Source organism: Cupressus sempervirens, chromosome 7, assembly GCF_028749045.1.
Source record: "Cupressus sempervirens isolate cs-2001-9-10 chromosome 7, ASM2874904v1, whole genome shotgun sequence".
NCBI classification, from domain to species: Eukaryota; Viridiplantae; Streptophyta; class Pinopsida; order Cupressales; family Cupressaceae; genus Cupressus; species Cupressus sempervirens.
This window is the reverse complement of record NC_143124.1, coordinates 628,695,194-628,718,630: the sequence shown is the minus strand read 5'-3', so window position 1 is coordinate 628,718,630 and position 23,437 is coordinate 628,695,194. Positions and strand designations below refer to the sequence as shown.

The 23,437-nt window shown below is 38.2% G+C and overlaps 2 protein-coding genes and 1 pseudogene across 6 annotated transcripts in view; 2 read left to right on the top strand and 1 right to left on the bottom strand.

Moving 5' to 3' along the window:
- Positions 1-23,437, bottom strand: part of LOC149548267 (uncharacterized) — a 312,683-nt gene that overhangs the window by 105,807 nt on the left and 183,439 nt on the right. For all 5 annotated transcript variants that reach the window (XM_089792325.1, XM_089792327.1, XM_089792328.1 and 2 more), the window contains one exon: positions 20,018-20,091. In XM_089792325.1, coding sequence (XP_089648451.1) covers positions 20,018-20,091 — 74 coding nt within the window. The remainder of the gene's footprint in view (positions 1-20,017; positions 20,092-23,437) is intronic.
- LOC149548269 (DEAD-box ATP-dependent RNA helicase 7-like) lies at positions 489-6,275 on the top strand (annotated as a pseudogene).
- On the top strand, positions 6,829-9,257 carry LOC149548268 (uncharacterized). Its single transcript, XM_089793662.1, has 3 exons — positions 6,829-6,957; positions 8,279-8,425; positions 9,090-9,257. The coding sequence occupies exons 1-3, from the start codon at positions 6,829-6,831 to the stop codon at positions 9,195-9,197; spliced, it is 384 nt and encodes a 127-aa protein (XP_089649788.1). The 3' UTR covers positions 9,198-9,257.

The following is a 23,437-nucleotide window of genomic DNA, read 5'->3' as shown; positions in this document are numbered from 1 at the left end:
AACAAAGTGAAGCTCAATAAGATACTAAATATTTCTCTATTTTGTCCTATGTTTAGACCTATAACACTGTGTCTTGCTAAGGCCCCTTTCAAGTGGAAGGACACGAGCATCTTTTACATAGATGCAAATTTGACAGGATCTATTGATGATTGCAAGTAACAATTGGGTATACTGTCAACATGAGCTCAAGAGCAATTTCCTAGGTTTGTAAGAAGAAGATTACAAGGAAGCACATTGAACAATACGGAAAACAAACTGGTATTATAGAATCTGAGGTGATGTTTTTATTTTCTCCAATCCATCTCCAACAATATACTGCAATGCTCAATGTTTTGAAGATGCTGAAGAATCCACCGATGTATGAATGATTCAAACACATTAAGTTTTATTTTCATTAACATGTACTGCTTGATTAAATGTTTGCTGTTGGATTCACATTGGATGACATTTACATCTTATTCTAGACTGGTTCTGGCAAGACATACACCATGGGGACTGGTTATGCAGAAGATGAGGAGATAGGAATTATTCCTCAAGTTATGGAGGCGATATTCAGAAAAATTGAAACATTGAAAAATCAAGCAGAATTTCAGTTAAGAGTTTCATTCATTGAGGTATGCTTCAATGCTCCTTTATTGTACTGTTTGTTCCAGTTTTCTTCCTTATCTTCACCAGTCATGATACTCAATTTGTTTATCGTTGTTTATCTCTCCTTCTATATGTTGTTATTTAAACCTCAGAAAATTACTTTATTACATCAGCTGCATTCCTCTTGGGCTAAAGAGAGACACTTCTTGTCATGTGGCCCTTCTCTACATGGTATAGTATTATTTCTTGAGAAATGTAAATTAGGCTCCTGATGTATTTAGTATGTATTATTTAATTGGTGAATTTAAGCAGGAATAATCAATGTTTCCTTTCACTTGCCCTTTTCTTTGTGCTAAGAGGCACAATTTAAATCCCAAATCAGCTTGGGCTTTTGTTGTGTATAGGTGAAGGTATGCGTGGATAACTTTGAAGGTCAAAATTAATAGGGGTAAAATGAGTAGAACAAATTCAAATAGGATAGCATATTCAAGCCTCAATGGAAACCTAGAATATATCAAAAAGAAAGTAGACCAAAATTGTTGCAGTTGTGCATTAAAACATTGTTTAAAACTTAATTTGTCAAAGAATTTACTCCAGATGATTCTTTCTCTAGCTAATTACTATTTTCCAATTTGGGCATTGATCAGAATGCAAGACCTTGATTAACATTCATCAAGTTGCATTCAACAACTAGCCTTCTACCCCCATGAGTGGCGGTCAATGCTATGACCAGTGCAGCATCCCATTCTACCACCTTATATGTCTTCATGGGTGGCCATGGTTTAATATATTAAACAATGGTGCAACTTTACACATGTGCATGTGCACGTGTATAAATCAATTTGCTTTTTTATTGACATTTGACAATTGTCATAAGTTATCAATTATCGGATGTGTTCCGTATTTGATTTTGAGTATTTTGTAAAAATCTTGATTATATGCCAAACATAGCTGATGATTGATAGTTCAATGTCTACTGTCAAGTGTTTATAATAAATCAATTTGGTTTATATTACTTGATATTGAATTATCAATTTGCAGCTGTGTTTTGTATTTTTAGTTCGTATATTTTGTGCAACTATATATTCAACTGGTTTTGAAGAAATGTGCAGTTTCCCTAAAATCATCTATTGTCATTGAAATAACTAAGGGGACATCTTTTATTTAATCAGTGTTTAGATGCAACATGTCCATCAAGTAGTTTTGAATTGTTAATTATTTTGATTAAGTACTTTGCTATTCTGTATGGTTATTGTGTTTTTAATATACACATGAATATTTCCAGGGTAAAACATTGGCATTTGTGTTGCCTATTTTGGAGTCACTAACAAGTGGACAATATTCCAAAGGTAGGAATAAGTCCTATGGAAAGCTACCTAGTGTGATTGTTCTGGTTCCAACTCGAGAGCTTGCAAAACAGGCACCATTGACCTGTAAACTGTCTGATTATGTTAGTATTTTGAAAATATGTTCTTTCTTTGGCAATTTCTCTACATCAGCAAATCTGGGAACTTTGTATGATGACTTTTGATATGCAGGTTCATGCGGATTTTGAGTTTTATGGTGGATCTGTTGGCATTAATACATGCTGTGTGTATGGAGGTGCTCCGTATGGTCCATAGGAGAATGCACTACGCAGAGGTGTAGATGTTGTTGTTGGAACACTAGGTCGTATCAAGGTAAGTGAGTAGCTTTTATTAACTACTTTCCTAATATGCAACAGTTCATTGGTAAAAAAAATGTTTCGATTTCTTTACACAGGATCATATTGAGAGAGGCAGTCTAAACTTGAAATCATTGAAATTTCGTGTCCTTGATGAGGCTGATGAAATGCTTAACATGGGCTTTATGGAGGACGTGGAAAACATCCTTGGTATGATTTGTAATTTTGTATTGAAATTATAACTAATAGACTATATGACTTCTTTTGTGAATGACATAAATTACATGTTTGTTGAGTTTTCAATAAGAAGTGCCAATTTCCATGATGTATCTTTAGCACCTCACTTTTAATGGTTACCTTCTCATGTTTACTTGTTCTTATTCTCAAATTAAATTCAGTTTCAAGTGTTTTTTTTTCTGTAGTGTGTCAAATTATGCTATCTCTGCATTTAATTAAGCTATCCGAATTCTTACAATCTTGTGATTTGTATAGATTACTCAAATATTTGGTGCTATATACTGTATCAGTTTGTGCTTGTTTATCTGGATTCAACTTGCAGTGATCCATATTTCAATGAGCAGTGGTTAGTGGTTAACTAAAGTTCATATCTCATGACCCATGTTTAAACTTCGTTGAACCATATTGAACATCAAAAAAAATCTCAAAATTTGTTTGGAAAAATTGACCTTATATTGTAATATTGCTAACAAGATTCAACTCTTGACCCATGTTTCACAAGTAGTGGTTCATAAGAACAAATTTTTCATTACATTCACTTGTATGTAGTAATATAGTTTGTTGAGGCATTTTTTTGATGTTATTTTCAGTCAGAAAAGCTGCTTCTGGGGCACTTACAGGGCCAACATGAGATTTGTAAAGCCAATATGTGACCAAACTCTTCATAGAAAGAGCCATCATTTATAAGCTTTAGTATAAAGTCTTGTTAAAATCTTAAATAGCTTTTGTTTATATTTAACATTTATTATTTAATCAATGTCAGCCGACTAGATGGTCTCGGCAGTGTTTCTGTAGCTGACGGAATGATTGTCGTCGGTGTTTTGTATTTTGTAGCCGACGGGTAAATAGTTTGCAGCGGACATAATGTTTGTGGCCGACGGACTCCTTCGGGAAGGTTCGACGGATAGTATTTATATCCCGTCTGGGATCATTATAAATCATCTATCAATTATTCATCTTATGAAGCATAATGTATATCTAGCATATGCAAATATAATTCTGCTATTCTGTTCCATTGTCTATATGCATTGATTTCTCTACCAATACAGTAAACATTTGGTGCCGTTGCCGGGGAACGAACCCGGGTCACCCGCATGACAGGCGGGAATACTCACCACTATATCTACTCCCTTTTTTCCTGCTCTCCTCCATTATATCTACTGCGAGTTTTATATGTTCTTCCGTGCGGGCGTTACACTATTTGCGGGCTGGTGTTTCGATTCCACTGCAAGTCCTGATATTGCATGAAATGGATTAATGCGGGTTGGAGGGAGGAAATTCAAAGGAATAGATTGTTTGATCGTTTTCACTGCTGGAAGAATTGCTTGAGTTTCTCATTTGCGGAGGTCGGATTCAAGATTCCTCCTGTGGTTATCTGCTTGTCGGAGGTCCGTGGGAAAGGTGTGCTTGGTTACGACATAATTTTGTTGGCCTCTTCCGCGGGGTAATGGGCGGAGGTAACTCAAAATAAAAAAAAATAAAAAAAAACGACGATAGATTCAAGTTGTTCAGAATGAGTGACAGATAATGCCAAAGGGAAGGGGAAGCATCAGTGGTTGCCAGAAAGAGTGTAGAATTAGCAGAAAATGACAGAAACAGTGTGTTCCATGCAATTTTGTGTGGGTTTCAGAATGCTACCCCTCGACCCCGCCCTGTACTGGCACCTAGGGCGCTGCCCCAGGACCCCGCGAGGGCACTGCCCCTCGACCCTGCCGAGGGCATTGCCCCCTGGACCCCTAGTCATTGCGGATATCAGTCGTGGGAGTCTGACTAGTTGAGAAGAGTTGAAGTTGCTGCGGGCATGGACTTTCTGTGTACCAGAGGCACTGGGAGTAGGTGTTGGCCGGGAGGCTGTTTTGGAGGATGCATAGAGAGCTCGGGAGGAGCTAATCATCCAGTTGGAGGTAGTGCAACGACAGTTGGCTCAGGGTACCGAGGAATTGAAAACAAAAGAAGTAGCACAGGTGGCTATCAAGGTCAGCTTCATTAAGGAGGCAGTGTTGTGTTAGCCGAGGCTACAGGCACGGGACGAAGGTGACAGTGATGTGTCAGAAGAAGATTTATCTTGTTGTCATTAGTCCGTTAATGTATTTTGTTTGTTAAATTGTCTTAGATATTTTGTTAGTCGTCAGGAGACGATTTTTCTTTTTGGGGGGGATGGTGTCAGCCGACTGGATGGTCCCGGCGGTGTTTCTGTAGCCGACGGAATGATTGTCGTCGGTGTTTTGTATTTTGTAGCCAACGGGTAAATAGTTTGTAGTGGACATAATGTTTGTGGCCAACGGACTCCTTCGGGAAGGTTCGGCAGATAATATTTATCGTCTGGGATCATTGTAAATCATCTATCAATTATTCATCTTATGAAGCATAATGTATGTCTGGCATATGCGAATATAATTCTACTATTTTGTTCCATTATCTGTATGCATTGATTTCTTTACCAATACGGTAAACAATCAATTTTTTGGAATTTAGATTTGAATTCTATAATTTTATGGAAGTATTGGTATTTAATGTTTTAATGTTATTTTAATTTTTAAGTATAATGTTGATGTGTGTTTTATGATCGCACCAACAACAAAATAAAATATGAAGGTATCTTATCCTTTCTTGAGCAAAACACCCTGTATAATTAGATTGTGAAAGATCATACATGATTCCAAGGTTCTTTACAAATCAAGTCTTGACTTGTGATAAGTTCAATGGTTGATGTGATATGTTGGTGTCATAAAGGGACTTACATTTAAATTGTTCTTCACTTCCACAATATTGATTGAAACTACATCGCTTATTGCAATTTCGCTATGCTTTTTCTTTGAACGATATAACTGAAGTAAGTGCCCATTGTGTAAGTCCACTGAGGAAGAGGGGTGAAATGAATGCCCACTATGCATTAAATGTCTTGCACCATGTAAGTGTGCTAGGTGCCATGTAGGTGTGGGTCTTTTCTACCCACATCATTTAATAGGTTGCTATACTCCAAAACTTTAATGTATGTCCACTGCATCTCTTAATAGTCCCATTTCTTCCTGCTATTTTAGGAAAAGTCGAGGATGTGAGTAAGGTTCAGACACTTCTTTTTAGTGCAACAATGCCGAACTGGGTAAAGCAGGTGGGGTTTTTGACAGTGCTCAATGTGGCCTTTTAATTTTTTTTAAAGCATGTACGCTGTTTATTTGTAGCAACTACAGTACATGCTGACACTTGCACTTTTCAAGTTGGTTTCCAAATTTTCTTATTACATGCTAACACTTGATACCTTGTTTTTACCTCTTCAACAGATTGCATCAAAATTCTTTAAACCTGATAGAAAAACTGCAGATCTTGTTGGTGATGATAAGATGAAGGCAAATGCAAGTGTGAGGCACATTGTTCTTCCCTACTTTTATAAAGCAAGAGCAATGGTTATACCAGATGTCATTCGCTGCTACAGCAGGTTGGACGAGAAATATATGATCCATGTATTTGGAAATGGTTTCTGTAAATTCTGATTATTGTATTGTCAAGCATCTCTCATGAGCAACTCCATTCTTAATCGGAAGGTAAATTCTTTTTAACTTTTGCAGTGGGGGACGCAGTATTATTTTTACAGAGACAAAGAATGATGCATCTGAGCTTGCTGAATCATTTCCTGGTAAAGCTTGTGCATTGCATGGAGATATACAACAGTCACAACGCGAAGTAGGTTATACTAACTCTTAGATGTGAACTGTTTGTCTTTAAAATGCTTTGTGCTGAATGAGGATACTTGTTACAAGTGGGATGCTTGTCAAAGATGATGTTTACTCACCTATTTGTGTATCTTTAGATTCAATAGAATTTTTTGGATATTTTTGAGATATTTAATGTTTGAGATACTTGCACTATTGTAACCAAAGAGAGAACATCAGTCAGTTGTGCTCAAGTAACGGTGGTCATGTATTGTTTCATTTCTGTGAAAAAGGCACCATGCCCATACAGATGGGATGCAATGAAAAGTTTGAATTATTAAAATTGTGGAGTTATGGTGTTTTCATTTGGTATGGGATTTTTGGGAGCTTGGGTATGTTTTGTGCAGTTTAAAAAAAAAGAAAAGATGGTGAATGTATATTACAACCAAAAAACTGTAACATATTGATATTAAATTACACTGTATAATTTTTTTGAAGTATTGAAAAAGCCATATCAATATCATCCTCTGAATAACCTATCAATATGTTCTTTTTTAATTGATGTTTGAGAAAGTTACTAGTTCAGAGATCAGAAATTGATGAGATTATCTGGGGACTTGACACTGCTGAGAAATAATGTTTGATTGAATGAAGACCATATATTCTAGTTTTATCAAGAAGGAAGCAGGAATGGTTTTGTTCAGTCAAATATTAAAGTCATTGGCTGAGAAATGGAAAAGCATTTTGTTAGATATGGTTGCAGTTTTCTGTTGTGCAGCTGCAATCATTGTTCTTATGGCTTGTCAAAGTGGTGTTCAAGTAAGCAGAGTTTTTTCCTTCACATTTGTGCTCGATCAGCAGAGGGTTCCCTTGTTTCTTGTGGCATCTAGAACTCATGAAATGAAAGGAACACTATCATCAATGGTTTTTTACTTTGAAGTTGAAGCAGGCATCCTAGCCTGGAGGCACTATGAAGATTGGTGCATTGGTCAAGATAGATGCACATATATGACCAAAATTGTTGTAGTTGTGCATTAAAACTTGAAAAGACCTATGATAACAATATCATTCCTTGCCACTTTACCCTAGAAATAATCTCAAGTTGCAATTGTTTTACAGTGGAAAGGAGACAAAAGGTCCCCTGGGTGAATATTAGCCCTTATCACTACAGACTAAAATTTTCCTGATCAAACTATGATTTAGGTGAAGAATTCTTGGACTGTAGTGTTTGTCTCATCCTTGGCCCTTGAGGCAGTGGCCTATTGTCCATATCCATATGTTTTTTTGAGAGAAAACAAGATTGCCTCTATTAAAATAATATCCTCACTTAGTTCAAATAATTGAAGTTATATAACCTCAGAAATGCTTGATCCTTTAACATTTACTAAATTTGGATGGTGCATTCACCAAATGGAAGTGAAGATGCATTTTTTGAGTTGGAATCTCCAAGAGGAAGCAAATATGCAAGTACTCGAAGGATTTAAATTTCAAGAAAGAAAGAAGTAAATATGTTAGTGTCCACAGATTATCAAAAGCAGGTCAATACATCTCAAGAGTACAGTAGATTATAAAGAAAGTTCAAGGAGATTCCTAGAGCATCAGTTATGTCAATTGATCAAATCATTGTATGGGTTGAAGTAAACTCCTTGTGCAGGGTACAACATAGATTGATTAGCACCTTTGAGCTCATGAATTATGTCAAAGTCTTTTAGACAACAACTTTGCACACTTTTAAACTGGACTCTTAGTAATTGAATCTGCACAAATTAATATTCAGTGTGTGTGTGTTGAGCAACTCGACAGAACTTTTTTTCATTATAAAACTACAGTGTTAGAAATACAGTAACAATAATCTTTACAATTCCAACTCTCTTGTCGTTTAATTACACTTCTGTATCAGACACAGCTTTCAAACTGCTAGTTTCTTTTGTATATTAATATGTGCACATGAAAATACTATCATGCCATTTATTTTTTAAATAGTGCATGATGCATATTTTCTCAGTACTTGCTTCAATTTATTGAAATCCGTTAATGCCTTGTATTTTAATCATATAGATTCTGAGATCTGGATTTTACATTCAATGGAGTCGTAGAGTATATTTCTAACTTCTACCAATTTCTGATTATAATTTTGCAGGTGCAAATTGGTACGCATTCATTTACATTTGATCACGTATATGGCAGCACTGGTTCTTCATCATCAATGATTTTTGGAGAATGTGTTGCTCCACTTGTTGATGGTTTATTCCAAGGTTATAATGCCACAGTTCTTGCATATGGACAGGTGTGTGTCATCTCATCATGGCACCTACATGTTGGTTGATCGATTTCTTTTATAAATCCCTAAACATGTAAAACTAAATTTCACAGATCCAATCTCTAATCTCTAAACTTTTAAAATTTAATAAAATTCATATTCTGACTTGTTTATTATTTGACAGGTTGTTCCTAGAATCATGATTATAACTTAGTTTCATCACAATGATCCTTATGAACTTACATGTACATTCACTAACAAGTAACTCTAGATGAAACTTTAAGTTTATTTATCAAATTTCAACATTCTCACCAAAATCTGAACTACATTATCTCATGAATGTTGGAGAGTACCACTGCTCACATGTGAAATAGGCATCTAGATTACTGAACCCTTCTTAAAATTAGTTTCATTGAATTAATATATGTTATGCTATCACTAGGTGTGTAATTTGAGCATGAGAATAATGTCATATCTATCTACGTGTTTTGCCTAACAAACTTCTGAAATATAATTTCTATAAGTTTTTAATATTAGAGTAGATGAATTATTCTATAGGAAAAGGTGTTGCATTTAGGCATTTATTGATAGGTTTGGACATGAACAATTTTCTATTTCTAGTAGATTATAATGATGATAGTATTGGATTTTTTTCCATGTTTAATTTTTCTCGTGATTCTTGAACTTCTAGGTTGTTGCTTCACAAGATTGGCCTAAACTTATAAAGGATGCAGGTTTGTTCTATGTATGCTCAAGCACATCGGAAAGAATTGACTCAAGAGATAGAAAGATCATATGAGGGGCATTGTATCTGCACTTTCAACTCCCATGCATTGCTATATATTTCATATTCTGAACAAAGGAAAAAATCATATATTCAAAAAAACACAGAAAAAACATAAAACTTTCTTTCACCAGTATGAGTATATTTATCTATATTGTTTAATTGAATCACCTGTTGCTTATGAGAAGAGTCTAGTACATAAAATATTTGGTGGCTGACTCATAAGTCAGGTTGTGATTTTTAGGTGTTTATATTTTCAAAATTTTCCGTACTTTGTTAACAAGGATGAGTGAATGTAAGAAGATATCAGAAGAAGTTATTCATATCTAAACATCATCTTTTTTAATATTAGCGAGGGAATAGAGAGGGGCTTATAAACACCTTCAAGATTTACTGTTCATTTCATAAATGGGATTTTTTGAGTCACTTAAACCTTTCAAAATTATTTTTATGCTGGGAACTCTAGGTTATAGTCTTAGAAAAGTATTTTATTCATTAACAATTGCTTCAACCTGTGAAGTGCACACAATGTTCTTATTGCTGAAATAAATTTGATCCTTTCTTAGATTTGAGCCTAGAGATCATTCGAGCAGATTCCTTGTTGAAAGAATTATCCCATTACACGGCAGTGGAGCAGTTAGATGGGGGTGTGAAAAGATATCAATGTGAACGATGCAAAGTAAAAGTGAAGGCTCTAGAACAACTCAAAATTGATAAAGCACCACATGTTCTTGCAATTCATCTCAAGCGCTTCAGTTTAGTTGGATCTAGAGGAAAAATTGACAAAAAAGTAGACTTTGGTTGTACGTTGGATCTCAAACCATTTGTTAGCAGTTCACATGTAAGTAGCCCTTACAATATTATTTGCCAGTGGATCACATTTCAGTGGAATCTAATAATATAGTTTTTGCAATATCTACTGGTTTTTTAATAAATTTTGCACATTTGAATGATATTCTAGTTTCTCTGTCTATGGATCAATCACAGGAGGGCAATTTTGAGTACACTCTTTATGGTGTTCTTGTTCATGATGGTTGGAGCACACATTCAGGTCATTATTTCTGCTTTATTCGTTCATCCACAAGCATCTGGCATGCTTTAGATGATAATCGGGTATACATTTGCTACAGTTGTGAAGACATGTTTAATTTTGTGGAGCAAGCTCATTATAATTTGTGTATAACAGAATACACAAAAGAACTACAATTTTATGTAGAACCTTTTCTTTATATGGTAACACTAATTATACTGAAGTTGCTTAGATTGATTGAAGTTATTCTTATGACATTTTGTACTCTAGGTCTATTCAGTCAGTGAGAAAAGTGTGCTTTCCCAGAAAGCTTACATGCTATTCAATATACGAGATAAGAAAACTAGCATTCAAACAGCAGGTGGGTCTGAATCTCAGTATAATGGCTCTAAACTAAAGAAGAGGGTGTCATTGAACATTGGACATCCAAAGGAAAACCACTTACAAGATTCATATGCCCCCCAGGTGACAGAAAACATGCATTCTTTCCAAACGACAGAAATCTCTTTTAGTGTTGCAGGTGTAAACAAGATACCTCAACAGGTGGAAAATTTGTCAAATGTCAATTTCATTTCAGAAAGTCTAGAAAAGAACACAAGTTCTGGCCAGTCATGCAGTAAATCCAGATGATCAACAGATCATGATGCTACATTACAGATGGTGCCTCCAAGAACCAATGGTATTCAAACAAATAATGTCTTCTAGTCAAGTCATACCATAAGTAATGGATGCACATTGAATGGGTCTAGTAATAATGTTGAGAAGTAGGAATCTAAAATAAAGGGAACTGATTCTGTGGGTAATTTTAATATTATGGTTGTTAGACATTCTCGGAACTGTGATGTGAGCAATGATAATGAGAACTATATTGGTAGAAATTTTGAAGCTTATTCAAAAATTAATGGTAACAGATCATGAGAATGTCAAACATTCTACAAATGGTTTGACAGGTATTATTACTCGGCATCATGCTACTAAACTTCCAAAAAATGATTCAAATGGTAAACTTGTAGCTGGTGAGCATCTAGAGAATGGTAGTGTGGTCCACAATGCTGTTGATAATGAGACTGAGGCTGCTAAGCTCCTATCCCTGGAAGATGGTTCCTTATTTAAGGTGCTTGTTTTCTGTATTAATGCTGCAGTGTATATGTTTGTTTTTGAGAAAATTGCTTTTAGTCCTAATGAATCTTTATATGTTCCTTTTGGCAGGGAGGCGAAAATGGTACTTTGCTCTATAAGAGAAGGGAAATGAATGGGTCATGTGTAAAAGCTATGCATCCACATAGGTTGCAGAAATATAGTCAAGAAACTAAATGTATTTCCAGCCAAAAGTACCAAAAACACCATGAGGACAACCGCTACCTCGTTAGTAGAAACAGATTGAAGCTTATGAAGCATCTTCCATGTCCTCGGTTTTTACAAGCATTGTCTTTCAGGGGGCATTTTCTTCTAAGAGCAATGCATATTTTGAGGAAGAAATGATCCAACGAAAGGAAGAAATGCACGAAGTTACAGCTTAAGAAGGCTGACATTTTTCTTAAGCAGAAACGCTCTGCAAAAATGCCTTCTGGAAAAGAGTATCCAACTGCGAAAAGTTTTGCTTGTTTAGTCACTTCTAAGTATCCACAACAATCCCGTGGAAAGGGTCTGTCAAACAAAATAAATGGTTGTGTTTCTGTGTAGCAAACTGAGACATCAGAAACTACAGCTGGTGTGGTTCAGAATGGGTGTAACATTGCTAATGTTTGTGGCTGAAGCAGCAGGCTGAATATGCTTGCGGCGGGGTCGCTGTGGCAGCAACGGCAGTTGGCGTCGCCGCCATAGCAGCCCCGTCGCAATGCTTGCCGTGGACGTCGCAATTGCAACGTCCGCCCCGACCATTGCGATGGCCCTTGGCGTCGCCGCCACAGCGGCGCCATCGCAATGCTTGTAGTGGACATTGCAATTGCGACGTCCACTCCAGGCATTGCGACAGCCATCGGCGTCGCCGCCACAACGACCCCGTCGCCAGATGCCGACGTGACCTCGTCGCAATTTTCCGTGGATGTCGCAATTGCGACGTCCAGGGAAAGTATTAGGACAACCGCCGCCACAGCGACCCCGTCACCAGATGCCGTAGTGACCCCGTCACAATGCTTGTGGCGGACGTCGCAATTGCGACGTACGCCGCAAGCATTGCGACGGAATTTGTGCCATAATAAAGTGGTCACATAGTGACGGATAGGCGTCGTAATTGCAATGGCATAGGATAGATGTCGTAATTTGCGACTAAAAAATGACGTCTATTACTGTCGCAGTGGCAACATATTGCGGTCGTAATTGCGACACTTAGCCATCGCAAATCGATGCCAAATGTATTAGTGTCAAGATGGCATCCATGATCAAGCAACTATGAAGTTAATTATCCAAGTCAACGTCAAACTTTCATTAAGACTTACACATGAAGAAGACACTTTAAGGTATAAGGTGTCAATCAAGCATTTCAATTTAAGATCTATCTTCTCCTCCAAAAAATGTTTTCAACTCAATTTCAAGGTTATTTCCAAAACTAGGGTTTGACTTAAGTGATCCCCTATTGTAATGTTTTGTTCCCAACTTCACTTGCTTAACACACAAACTTGGAAGCAAGTTTGAGAAAAACACGAAATTGGCCGTATGGTTATATTTAGGTAGAGCCTACGGTAGGATCGAGAAAAACAAGTTGGTCGTACAGCTTGAAATTGATGTCCGTACGACAAAGATAGTTGGAGGTAACTGTACGACAGGGGCATGCAGATAGGCCATACGGTATGTGTTAGGTTGTACGACTATGTGAAGTAAAATGGGCCATACGGTATGTGTTAGGTTGTACGACTATGTGAAGTAAAATGGGCCATACGGTCTTGGATGGTTGTTGTGGCTGTACGGTCTGATAGTTATAGGGTTGTATGGTCTAAGAGTTGCAATCCGTAAGATGGGAGTTGGGAGTGATATAGATAGGTTATGGAAGTCGGAGTTCGCCATGAGTGAGTGCTGTTGGGGTCATTTGGGTCTTGGTAGGAGGGAGGAGGATGATTGAGGGTTGCTTCGCCACAGATTGATATTCTAGAAAAATGTGAATATATTCACCAAAAACATCAATTAATACCAATACAAGTATTGCAATCCAATGCCATATGTATAGATATATGTATTTGCAAACAAAGATGGTGCATAGATTTGCCAGATCCGAGCAAGTAATACAGAGTTGGAATAGGGTGAGGGTTGAATCCCACTGAAACCGGATTAGCCAAGTAGGGAAGATCTTTCACTTCCGAAATGGCATACAACAGAGAATCCCATTGGAATTCGCAGTATAAGAAAATATAATCCGAGTTGCATACCAACTGCTACCTACATGTTGTACTTAAATACCCTTCGGGGGAACTCCCAAGGGTTTACAAAGATAGCCAACGACAACACCTATAGAAACAATTAAAATAAACAAGGGTTCGAGATATACTAAATGAATCGGCTCATAAAAATGCTTTGATTATTTATTTATTTTATGACAAGAACATTACTGTTCTCCCTCCCAAAATTTGCTTGTCCTCAAGCAAATGCAATGCCAGATGTTGAAGAATTTGTTCACCTTCCCAAGTCACGTCGTCCAGTGGCAAATGTGTCCAGCGTACCAAGTATTCCCTCAGGGTACAATTCCATAGAGTCTTCTCTCGAACATCAATGATCTCAGCCGGTTCTAACACGACCTTCCCCTTTTCATTGAGTGGCGGAAGATTTCTAATTACTGCGATTTTCTGTCCCACGGCTTTCTTCAAACAAGTGACGTTAAAAACGTTAAGGATACGGCTCCCTTCTGGAAGTTCCAGTTCATAGGCAACTTTACCTATATGACAAGTTGCATAATAAGAACCAGAAAAACATGGCTTCAATTTTTCTTTTCCTTTTGCCTTCAATGAGGATTGCCTATACAGCTAGAGTCTGAGATAGACCAAGTCTCCAACTTCGAAACTTTTCTTGATTCGATGCTTGTCAGCATAGACCTTTTGTTGATTCTACGCCCTTTGTAAGTTCTCCTTCAAGAATCTCAGGATGTCTTCCCCTCCCTGAAGCTAGTCCCTCGCCCTTGGTGCGTAGCTATCACCCAGTACAATGTCAATAAATTAAAGGGGTTCATACCCGTATAGTGCTTTGAAGGGTGTCATCCCAATAGACATGTGATAAGTTGTATTGTAACAGTATTCCTCCAGATGCATCCATTTGACCCATGCCTATTGTTGTGCCGAAACGTAGTTCCAAAGGTAGCCTTCCAATCACTTGTTCACAATCTCCGTCTGTCCATCTGCCCAAGGGAGGTAGCTAGTACTTGGCAACAATTATGTTCTTGTCAACCGAAACAGTTTTGTCTAGAAAATACTGAGAAACCAATCATCCCTATCACTAACAATGATTCGGGGTAACTTGTGTAGATGAAAAACTTCTCTTAAAAATAAGTCGACTACCTGTGTGGCTTGGAAATCTCAGGAGATGGTGAAGAAGTATGCATACTTTGTCAATTTGTCAACCACCACAAAGATACAATCATTTCCATTTACCTTAGGAAGCCCGATGATGAAGTCCATAGAGATACTTTCCCACTTTTTTTTTGGTATTGACAAGGATTGCAATAGCTTGACAGGTAAAGTGTGTTCGGATTTGTTTTGCTGGCAGACTAAACATTCCCATACAAGTACAAAGCATCACCTTTAAGTCCCTTCCATGAAAACCTCTCCTTGAGCTGTCTATAGGTTTTGAGAAACCCCGAGTGTCCGACCAAGGGTGAGGCACGTATTTTCTTCAAGATTTTCTGCTTCAATTTCGATTCAGGCACTAAGTGTATCCAATCCTTATAGTAAATGATGTCACCCATCACCTTGTATTGGTCATCCTAAGTGTTGTCATCCATTAGCTTACATGCAAATGTGTTTTTTGAATATTCCACTAATAAGTGTGCTTTCGAGTTAGTTGAAATCTGAGACAGTAAGCAGATGGCAAGTTTTCTTGACAAAGCATCTGCAACCACATTGTTCTTTCCCTTCAGATATTCAATACCGAAATCAAAAGCTTAAATCTTACTTACCCATTTTTGTTGCCTCTTGTTCAAATCTTGTTGCTCCAAAAAATATCTCAAGCTATTATGATTGGTACGGACGACAAGCTTGGCACCAACCAGATATTGCCGGAACTTGTTAGTACATGCACGATGTCCAACATCTCTTTGTCATAAATGGAATATAGACGCTTCGCTTGTGTAAGCTTCTAAGTCTCATAGGCTATAAGGTGTTTATCTTGCATCAATACTGCGCCAATACCCTCTCCGGATGTGTCACACTCCATAATAAATTGTTGAGTGAAGTCAGGTAAGGCAATAACTGGGCAAGTTCTTATTGCTTTCTTTAACTTATCAAAAGTAAGTTGCGCTTTTTCATTCTACTGGAAGGAGCCTTTCTTAGTCAGATTTGTTAATGGTGCACTGAGTTGAGAGAGTCCTTTTACAAACCCTCTAGTAATAACTGCACAGTCCATAGAACCCTTACAACTTAGAGAGCGATTTTGGTGGGGGCCAATCAAGGATAGCTTGAATCTTTTCCTAGTGAACCTGTACTCCATACACTAACGATGTGTCCTAAGTACAATATTTCTGTCATTCCAAATTCACACTTGGATTGTTTGGCAAACAAGGATTGAGCCTTCATGATCCCTAGGACTCCATCTAATTGCCTCAGGTCTTCTTCCCAAGTTTTGTTGTAAATAAGGATATCACCAAAGAATACCAGCAAGTACTTACACAATTGTTTGTTGAAGATGTCATTCATGCAAGACTAAAAAGTAGCTAATGCATTCGTTAATCAAAACGACATGGCTAGGAAATCATAATGCCCGTTCTAACAACGAAAAACCGTCTTCTCCATGTCTTCTTCCCGCATGCGGATATGATGGTATTCGGAACGGAGATCTATTTTAGAAAAATAAACCGCACCATGCATATCATCCAAGCATTCATCAATCCTAGAAATAGGGTATCTATTTTTTATTGTCTTCTTATTCAACGCATGGTAGTACACACATATGCGCATCATCCATCCATTATTTTTACCAATACTACCGATGATGAAAAAGGGCTAGAGCTAGGACAGATCCATCCTTTCTCCAGCAACTCCTAAATTGTCTTCTCGATCTCATCTTTGAATTTTTTGGGATGGCGGTATGGCATGGTGATAATTGGTTTGGCCCTAGCCTCCAACTCGATGGTATGCTCAAACCCACGATGGGGAGGCATTCCAAGAGGAATGTCTATAAGAACTTTATCATGGGTACTCAAAATATTTTGACGATCATCATCCCGATGGGGTGTCTGTTGTCCTTTTAATAGTTCTACTGAAACAAAACAATGTGCAACCCATCCAATGTCATCATACCAAAAAATGGCCTCCATACGTTGTGTCGAAACCTCCTTCAGTCCCTCATTGGCCATCCAACGGAGAACAACCTTCCTTCAATTGACAACAAAAGTGAAGTCCATTCACTTGAAACTCTGTGTGTATTCATCTAGTGTCTCCATCCATTGTATGCCCAACCTCCATATCATCTAGGTCCACTACAAAGAAATCCTCCATCATAGTGTGATTAGCCATGTTGTTACTCATTTGGGGAACAAGGTGCATGCCGGGTAAAAGTGTTCCTCTAGCAACCTTGACTTGGAATCCTGCGTGCGTCTCTGTAAGTAGACCTCACTAAAGATGAGTTTATGAAGTTTAGAGTAGCTCCGCTATCAACCATCATAATAATCCTTTGTCCTTGAAGGGTTCCCCATACTTGAAATACCATACATCTCGAGCTCCTAGCCAAGGCGATGATTCCTCCATGCCGTACCAAGGCGGCAATCCTCTCCGTACGGTTCAAACTAACCATTTTGGAGCCCTCGTGGGGGTGACTATCCTTTGTGAATAGATTCTCCTGATTGTCCTCATCATCAGACACAACTTCGATGTAGTGTATTTTCTCTTTATCGAGGCATTTGTGCCTAGGTTCCCACGGCTCCTTACAATTCAAACATAATTTCTTCCTTCGGAGCTCTTGTCTGGTAGCTTCGTCCAATGAAGGCTTCTTCGATAAAGGCTTGTTATCTTTGTCCCTTGGAAATATTGGCGGTTTAGAGTGAGAGCAACCTCGAGAGGATGATTTTGATGATGATGCCATGCTTTGCGCCTTTTTTATAGCCTCCGAAAGGGTGGGAGGATTGAAAATTTTTACCCAACCCCTTAGTGGTTCCGAGTACTATCTGTCTCCTTTCGGAAATGTCTGTAACCAAAACAAAGAGTTCTTGAAATTTTGTGATGTACTGGTTGACTGATCCAGTTTGCCTCAATTGTGCCAACTCTTTAAAATTAAGTTCTGAATCTTTACCATCAAACCGATCTATCAATCTTTCAATGAATTTTGTATTAGTATTTACTTGGTCATGCCCCAGCGTAATAGCACCATCATGCCATCATTCATGTGCCACTCCCTCTAAGTGGAGTGCTGCAAATTTAATTGCTTCTTTTTCTAGTATTGGATTAAGCTTGAAGTGAGTATCGGCCTTCATTACCCATGCTTGGGCAGATATGGATCCGGATTTGTCAAATCGTGAAAGATTTACCTTACTCAACCTTCTTTTGAGATCGTCGTTAAAATTTCCTCGGTTTCTACCTCTGGAATATCGCATTCTCAATTCTCCGTAATCTTTGTAGGATATATCTTCTTCCAAGTTTGCATTCTTCCAATCTTCTTTCAATTGGTTGTGAACTTCCTCAAAGGTTGGTTGCCTTCATGTGGTACCTCCATCGGTTGAGGGAAAGTCGGCGTGGAAGGTTGAGAGCATGCTGGATGAGAATTTGCCTTACCCAACACCGAGTCGGTGCTATGACCATTTTGTTCCCTAGATATCTTATTGTCTACTAGTTTCTTCCATAAGTCGCTAAGTGTCATTGATCTATGCCTGATTCCTCGAAAGATCCCTTAGTAGTGCCATGAGTTCGATAGGAGTGGGTTCTTGATCTGCCATTCTATTAACTAAATGGGATCTCCTTTTCCGGCTATAAGCTTTCATTCACTGTCCACAAATTGGCAGGTTCTATGGCTCTGATACCACTATAATCTTTCATTCCTGACTTCACTTGCTTAACATCCAAACCCAGAAGCAAGTTTGAGAAAAACATGAAATTGGTCGTATGGTTATGTTTAGGTAGACCGTACGATAGGATCAAGAAGAACAAGTTGGCCATATAGCCTGAGAGTGATGTCCGTACGGCAGAGATGGTTAGATGTAACCGTACAACAAGGTCATGCAAATAGGCCATACGATATGTGTTAGGTCGTATGGCTATGTGAAGTACAATGGGTTGTATGGTTGCAGTGATCGTACGGTCTGAGAGTTATAGGACCGTACAGTGGAGTTGGGAGTGGTATGGATGGATTATGGAGGTCGCAGTTTGCTAGGAGTGAGTGCCGTTGGGGTGATTTGGGTTTTGATAGAAGGGAGGAGGATGATTAAGGGTTTCTTCGCCACGGATTGAGATGCCAGAACAATGTGAATATATTCGCCAGAAACGTCAATTAATGCCAGTACAAGTATTGCAATCCAATCCAAGATATATAGATATATGTACTCGCAAACAAAAATCGTGCATAGATTTTCCAAATCCGAACAAGTAATACAGAGATGGAATAGGGTGAGGGTTGAATCCCACCAAAACCGGATTAGCCAAGTAGGGAAGATCTTTCACTTCCGAATTGGCGAACAAAAGAGAATCCTACTAGAATTTATGGCATAAGAAAATATAATCCAAATCACATACCAACCATGTCGTGCTTAAATACCTTTCGAGGGAACTCTCGAGGGTTTACAAAGGCACCTGACAACAACACCTACAGAAACAATCAAAGTGCAAATGGGTCCGAGATATACTAAATCAATCGGCCCATAACAATGCTTTGATTATTTATTTATTTTATGATGGGAACATTACACTTATTAACCCAACAATTTCTCTCTTTTGCACGTGTAAGTGGCAGGATCAAAAGGTGTGGATCTGGAATCAAACAAAGTAGATAGAAGACTACATATTGAGCTAACACAGATCCAAAAAAGAAGGGCCAACATTGTTCCCCCCAAGAATGTAACTATTTTTTAATAGAGCTTTTGTGAAAAGTTCCTCTCTAGCTCCTGATCCCGAAAACACAACTTTCATCCACATCCAACATTCCTAGCGTGACGTCTTCCAAACCAACATTGATCTATTGATTTTAGTCCAAATTTCAAACATGGGTTCATTTTGTCTCCTCTTTCACATTTGTATCCCTTGTCTACATATCCATGCTGAGGAGTTTTGTACATGTTAAATACTCGCAATTTCTCAAATTTACCCCTAGATATAGCATTTAGCTTATATTTTTCCATAGTCATTTTCAACTTAGACAAGGACTATTGGATCCACGTTGTGTCCAATCCTTTCCAACAAATTTAAGATTTTGTCGAGTGGATCAATTCTCCTTAAATTAATCAAAGAAGAAAAAGGCTTCATTGCTACTTCGTATGCATAAGAGAGTCAACACTCATTTCCCTACATTACACTTTGTTTTTATATTTAATGTAAATAACAAAAAACCAATGCATAAGGGAATTTTTAGAAAATGAGAAACTCTTGTATACTAAAACAATCAATATTCAAAATTTAGAGGCAGTAATCATGAAATTACAAATAGTAAAAATAATAAGCTTATAAAAATGAGGTTTTTATATTACCAAATAGACACTGGACACCTTGTGAAGATGCATTCATTTGTGTTGCAGGAAGGTCAAGCCCTAGATCATCAACCCTGATAAATGAACAAGTAATGAAATCAAACAAATTTCACTAATTATCTACACATTCTATGAATACAAATAATATATGAATTTCAGACCTAAATTAGTGGTAATCTATCAGGAATTATTTTGATCTATAACAAAATCTTAACCCAAAACCTTCATGGACTAGTACCGTATTAAAAGCTTCAAAGAGTCAATTCATACAAGATTTCTTTTATATCTAAGGCAGTCATGAATGTTACAGATTCAAAACCACAAAAAAAGTATTTACGAAAGTTAAAGAAGTGACACCCAACTTCTTAAATGAAGGTTTATGCTTCGATTATAAGGGCCATATAATCTTAAGAAAGAGCCTACTATGATAAAATTTGTCCCAAATGCCTAATATTAAATCGAGAAACAATCTAATAAGGAGATATTCGTAAGCATTTCCCATGACATCATCTACCAATTCTATGTGGTAATGAGGTAGGTAATTGGAATTAAATGATAGGTCAGCGCCCAAAAAAAATGAGAAGATACATAGACACATGTTACAAAGGTTAGCAATATACTCAATGTCTTATAATGTCATTAACTTGTATAAAATAAGAAAAGAGAAATTATGATCAGATTTGTGCTAAAAAAATTAGAAGTAGGAGATAATTTCCATAGGAAGTCAAATTGTGATATTGCTATCGGGATTTAACTGTGTAGTTTTTGAGTCAAACTCATTGACTATATTTCATGAGTAGTGATTCAACACGAATCCATCTCTCATGAGAATAAATGGAACACTTAGCACTCATTGGATCTAGAAGCACAGGGACTTCACAGGAGGTCACCCATCCTAGTACTATTCCAACTTGAGCCTGCTTATTAGAAGAGGCTGTAATGTTCCTGAAAGTTTCGGAGATGCTCCGAACATTTTTTGCTCTAATACCATTGTAATGTTCCGTTCCTAGTAGTATTGGGTTGTCCGTGCTACACAACCTTAGTTGCCCATGTTGTGCGGCCTCAATTACCCATGTTGTGTGGGCTTAATTGCCTGTGTTGCATGGCCTCAATTGCTTGTGTTGCGCGGCCTTAGCTTGTGCTACGTGGCCACAGCCCGTGTTGCACGGCCTCTACCCATGCTGCACTGCCTCAATTGCCTGTGCTGTGCGGCCTCAGTTGCTTGTGCTGCGCGGCCTTTGCTTGTGTTGTGCAGCCTCAGTTGCCTGTGTTGTGCGGCCTTAGTTGCTCGTGTTGTGCAACCTCAATTGCCCATGCTATGTGACCACAGTTGTCCGTGCTACCCTGCCACAATTGCCTGTGCTGCACGGCCATAGTTGCTCGTGTTGCACGGCCTTAGTTGCTCGTGTTGCGCAGCTACAATTGCTTGTATTGTGTAGTAGTCAAGGGGAGGTCATACGATAGTCCAAGGGAGGTTGTACAGTAGAGGTAGGACAAGTTGTGTGCAGAATGAAGGCAGAGTCATCCGTACAGTAGGAGGGAAAAAACTGGCTGATGGTGTATGGATAGAGGGAAGAATGCCCAATTATGCAACCATAAACTTATAGATCCGAATTCGTTAGATAAAGCCAAACAAGAATGGAGATTAAACACGAATAATCCTTCAATTAATATTTGCCAAAAGATGGTGCTCCAATTTGCCAGATCCGAGCATAGTATTATATACAACGAAATAGGGTGAGGGTTGAATCCCACCAAAACTGGACAAGCCAAGTGGGGAAGATCTTTCACTTTTGAAATGGCGAAAAATAGAGAATCCCAACTAGAGTTTGCAGTACAAAAGAAATAATCCAAATTGCATACCTACGACTACCTACAAGCCATGCTTAAATACCCATCAGGAAAAACATTTTCAAGGGTGTACAAAGATAGCCGACGACAACACTTACCAACAGACACTAATATAAAAATGGGTCCGAGATATACTAAATCAATTGGAACCATACATACAAATATTATCTTGGGCTACATATTAATTAATTAAAGTAACTAATTAAAACTCCTTATATTATTTAAATTTTGGGACTAGTTAATTAATTAATTAAATTAAAAAATTACATTAAAATTTTGGGACATGACAGATCCTTGTTGCCCAAAGATTGCTTGCCCTCAACCAATATGTCATCTAACGGAACACTAACAGCTCCAAGGACCCAAATCAAATGCACAAGCAAGACAAGTGAAATGACATCAATCCTCTGCAGCACCACATTGATATCAAACTTTCGCTGTGCCACTCTAATATAAATATTATTGTATCCCGAGTCACCAGGATCCCATAACAAACACACAGGTGAAATGAGCGAATTTTCATCAAACCTCCCTTGCACCCCATTGTCATAAAGCATCCGCAGTGCCACACTAATATAAACATTGTCGTAGCCTTCACTAGGATCCCAATGACACAAATTGATGAAATCTTTCATGTCATTATGTTCAGAAATCTCTTCGGGTATGGTCATGCACATAGACGCTGATGTTGGAACAAACTTACCCACTAACACAACCACAATGATCACTATTATATTCCTCACAGATGAAACCTTGATGAAGAGAGCTTCAGTAGTGAAAATGTCAACAAAGAGGGGCTCGACTGTGAGAACCTTGGTGACATGAGCTTTGGTGAAGGGTGCCATGATGATGGGAGCCTCAGCAAAGAGTACCTCAGTAAAGGGAACCTTGGTAGAAAAAACCTCAATGGAGAGTACCTTGGCAGCAAACAAAATTTTAGCTGTAGACAAAACCTCAATGCCACACAGAACCTCGGTTGAAGCCTCGATGATGGATAGAGCCTCGACAACGAGCAATGTCTCAATGGTGACAAATGTAGCTATTACAACCAATGCAGCCACAATGATGGACACACAATGATGATAGAGACAACTATGATGTCATCGATGGATACAACTACAACAATGGATACACCCTTGATGACGGATAAAGACTCGACGTCGATGAAAGACACAAGGACATTGATAGACGCAACGAAGGTGACGAACATGATGATGGACTTGGTAATAGACACGGCTGCAATGACAGTAATGGACACAACGAAGATGACATACATGACGACGACAACGGTGTTGGACATGGCAATGGACAAGGGGGTGGTGATGACAACAGACACAATGACGATGATGGATATGGTGACGATGACAAGAATGAACACAACGATGGTGATGGACACGACAGTGACGGATACGAACTTGAGGAGATATAAAAATTTGGCGTCGGTGATGGACACGACAGTTATGGACACGAACTCGACGACGGACATGAACTCGACGTCGGTGACGGACATAACGGTGACATACACGAAAATGGTGACTGACACGAACTTAACGATGGACTTCGTGTCGG

Excerpts from the sequence above, each read along its gene's own strand:
- LOC149548268 (XM_089793662.1), top strand. The coding sequence starts at position 6,829 with ATGGTTTTGTTCAGTCAAATATTAAAGTCATTGGCTGAGAAATGGAAA. Across the intron at positions 6,958-8,278 it reads CTTGTCAAAGTGGTGTTCAA|GTGCAAATTGGTACGCATTC; the intron begins GTAAGCAGAGTT and ends ATAATTTTGCAG. Across the intron at positions 8,426-9,089 it reads CAGTTCTTGCATATGGACAG|GTTGTTGCTTCACAAGATTG; the intron begins GTGTGTGTCATC and ends TTGAACTTCTAG.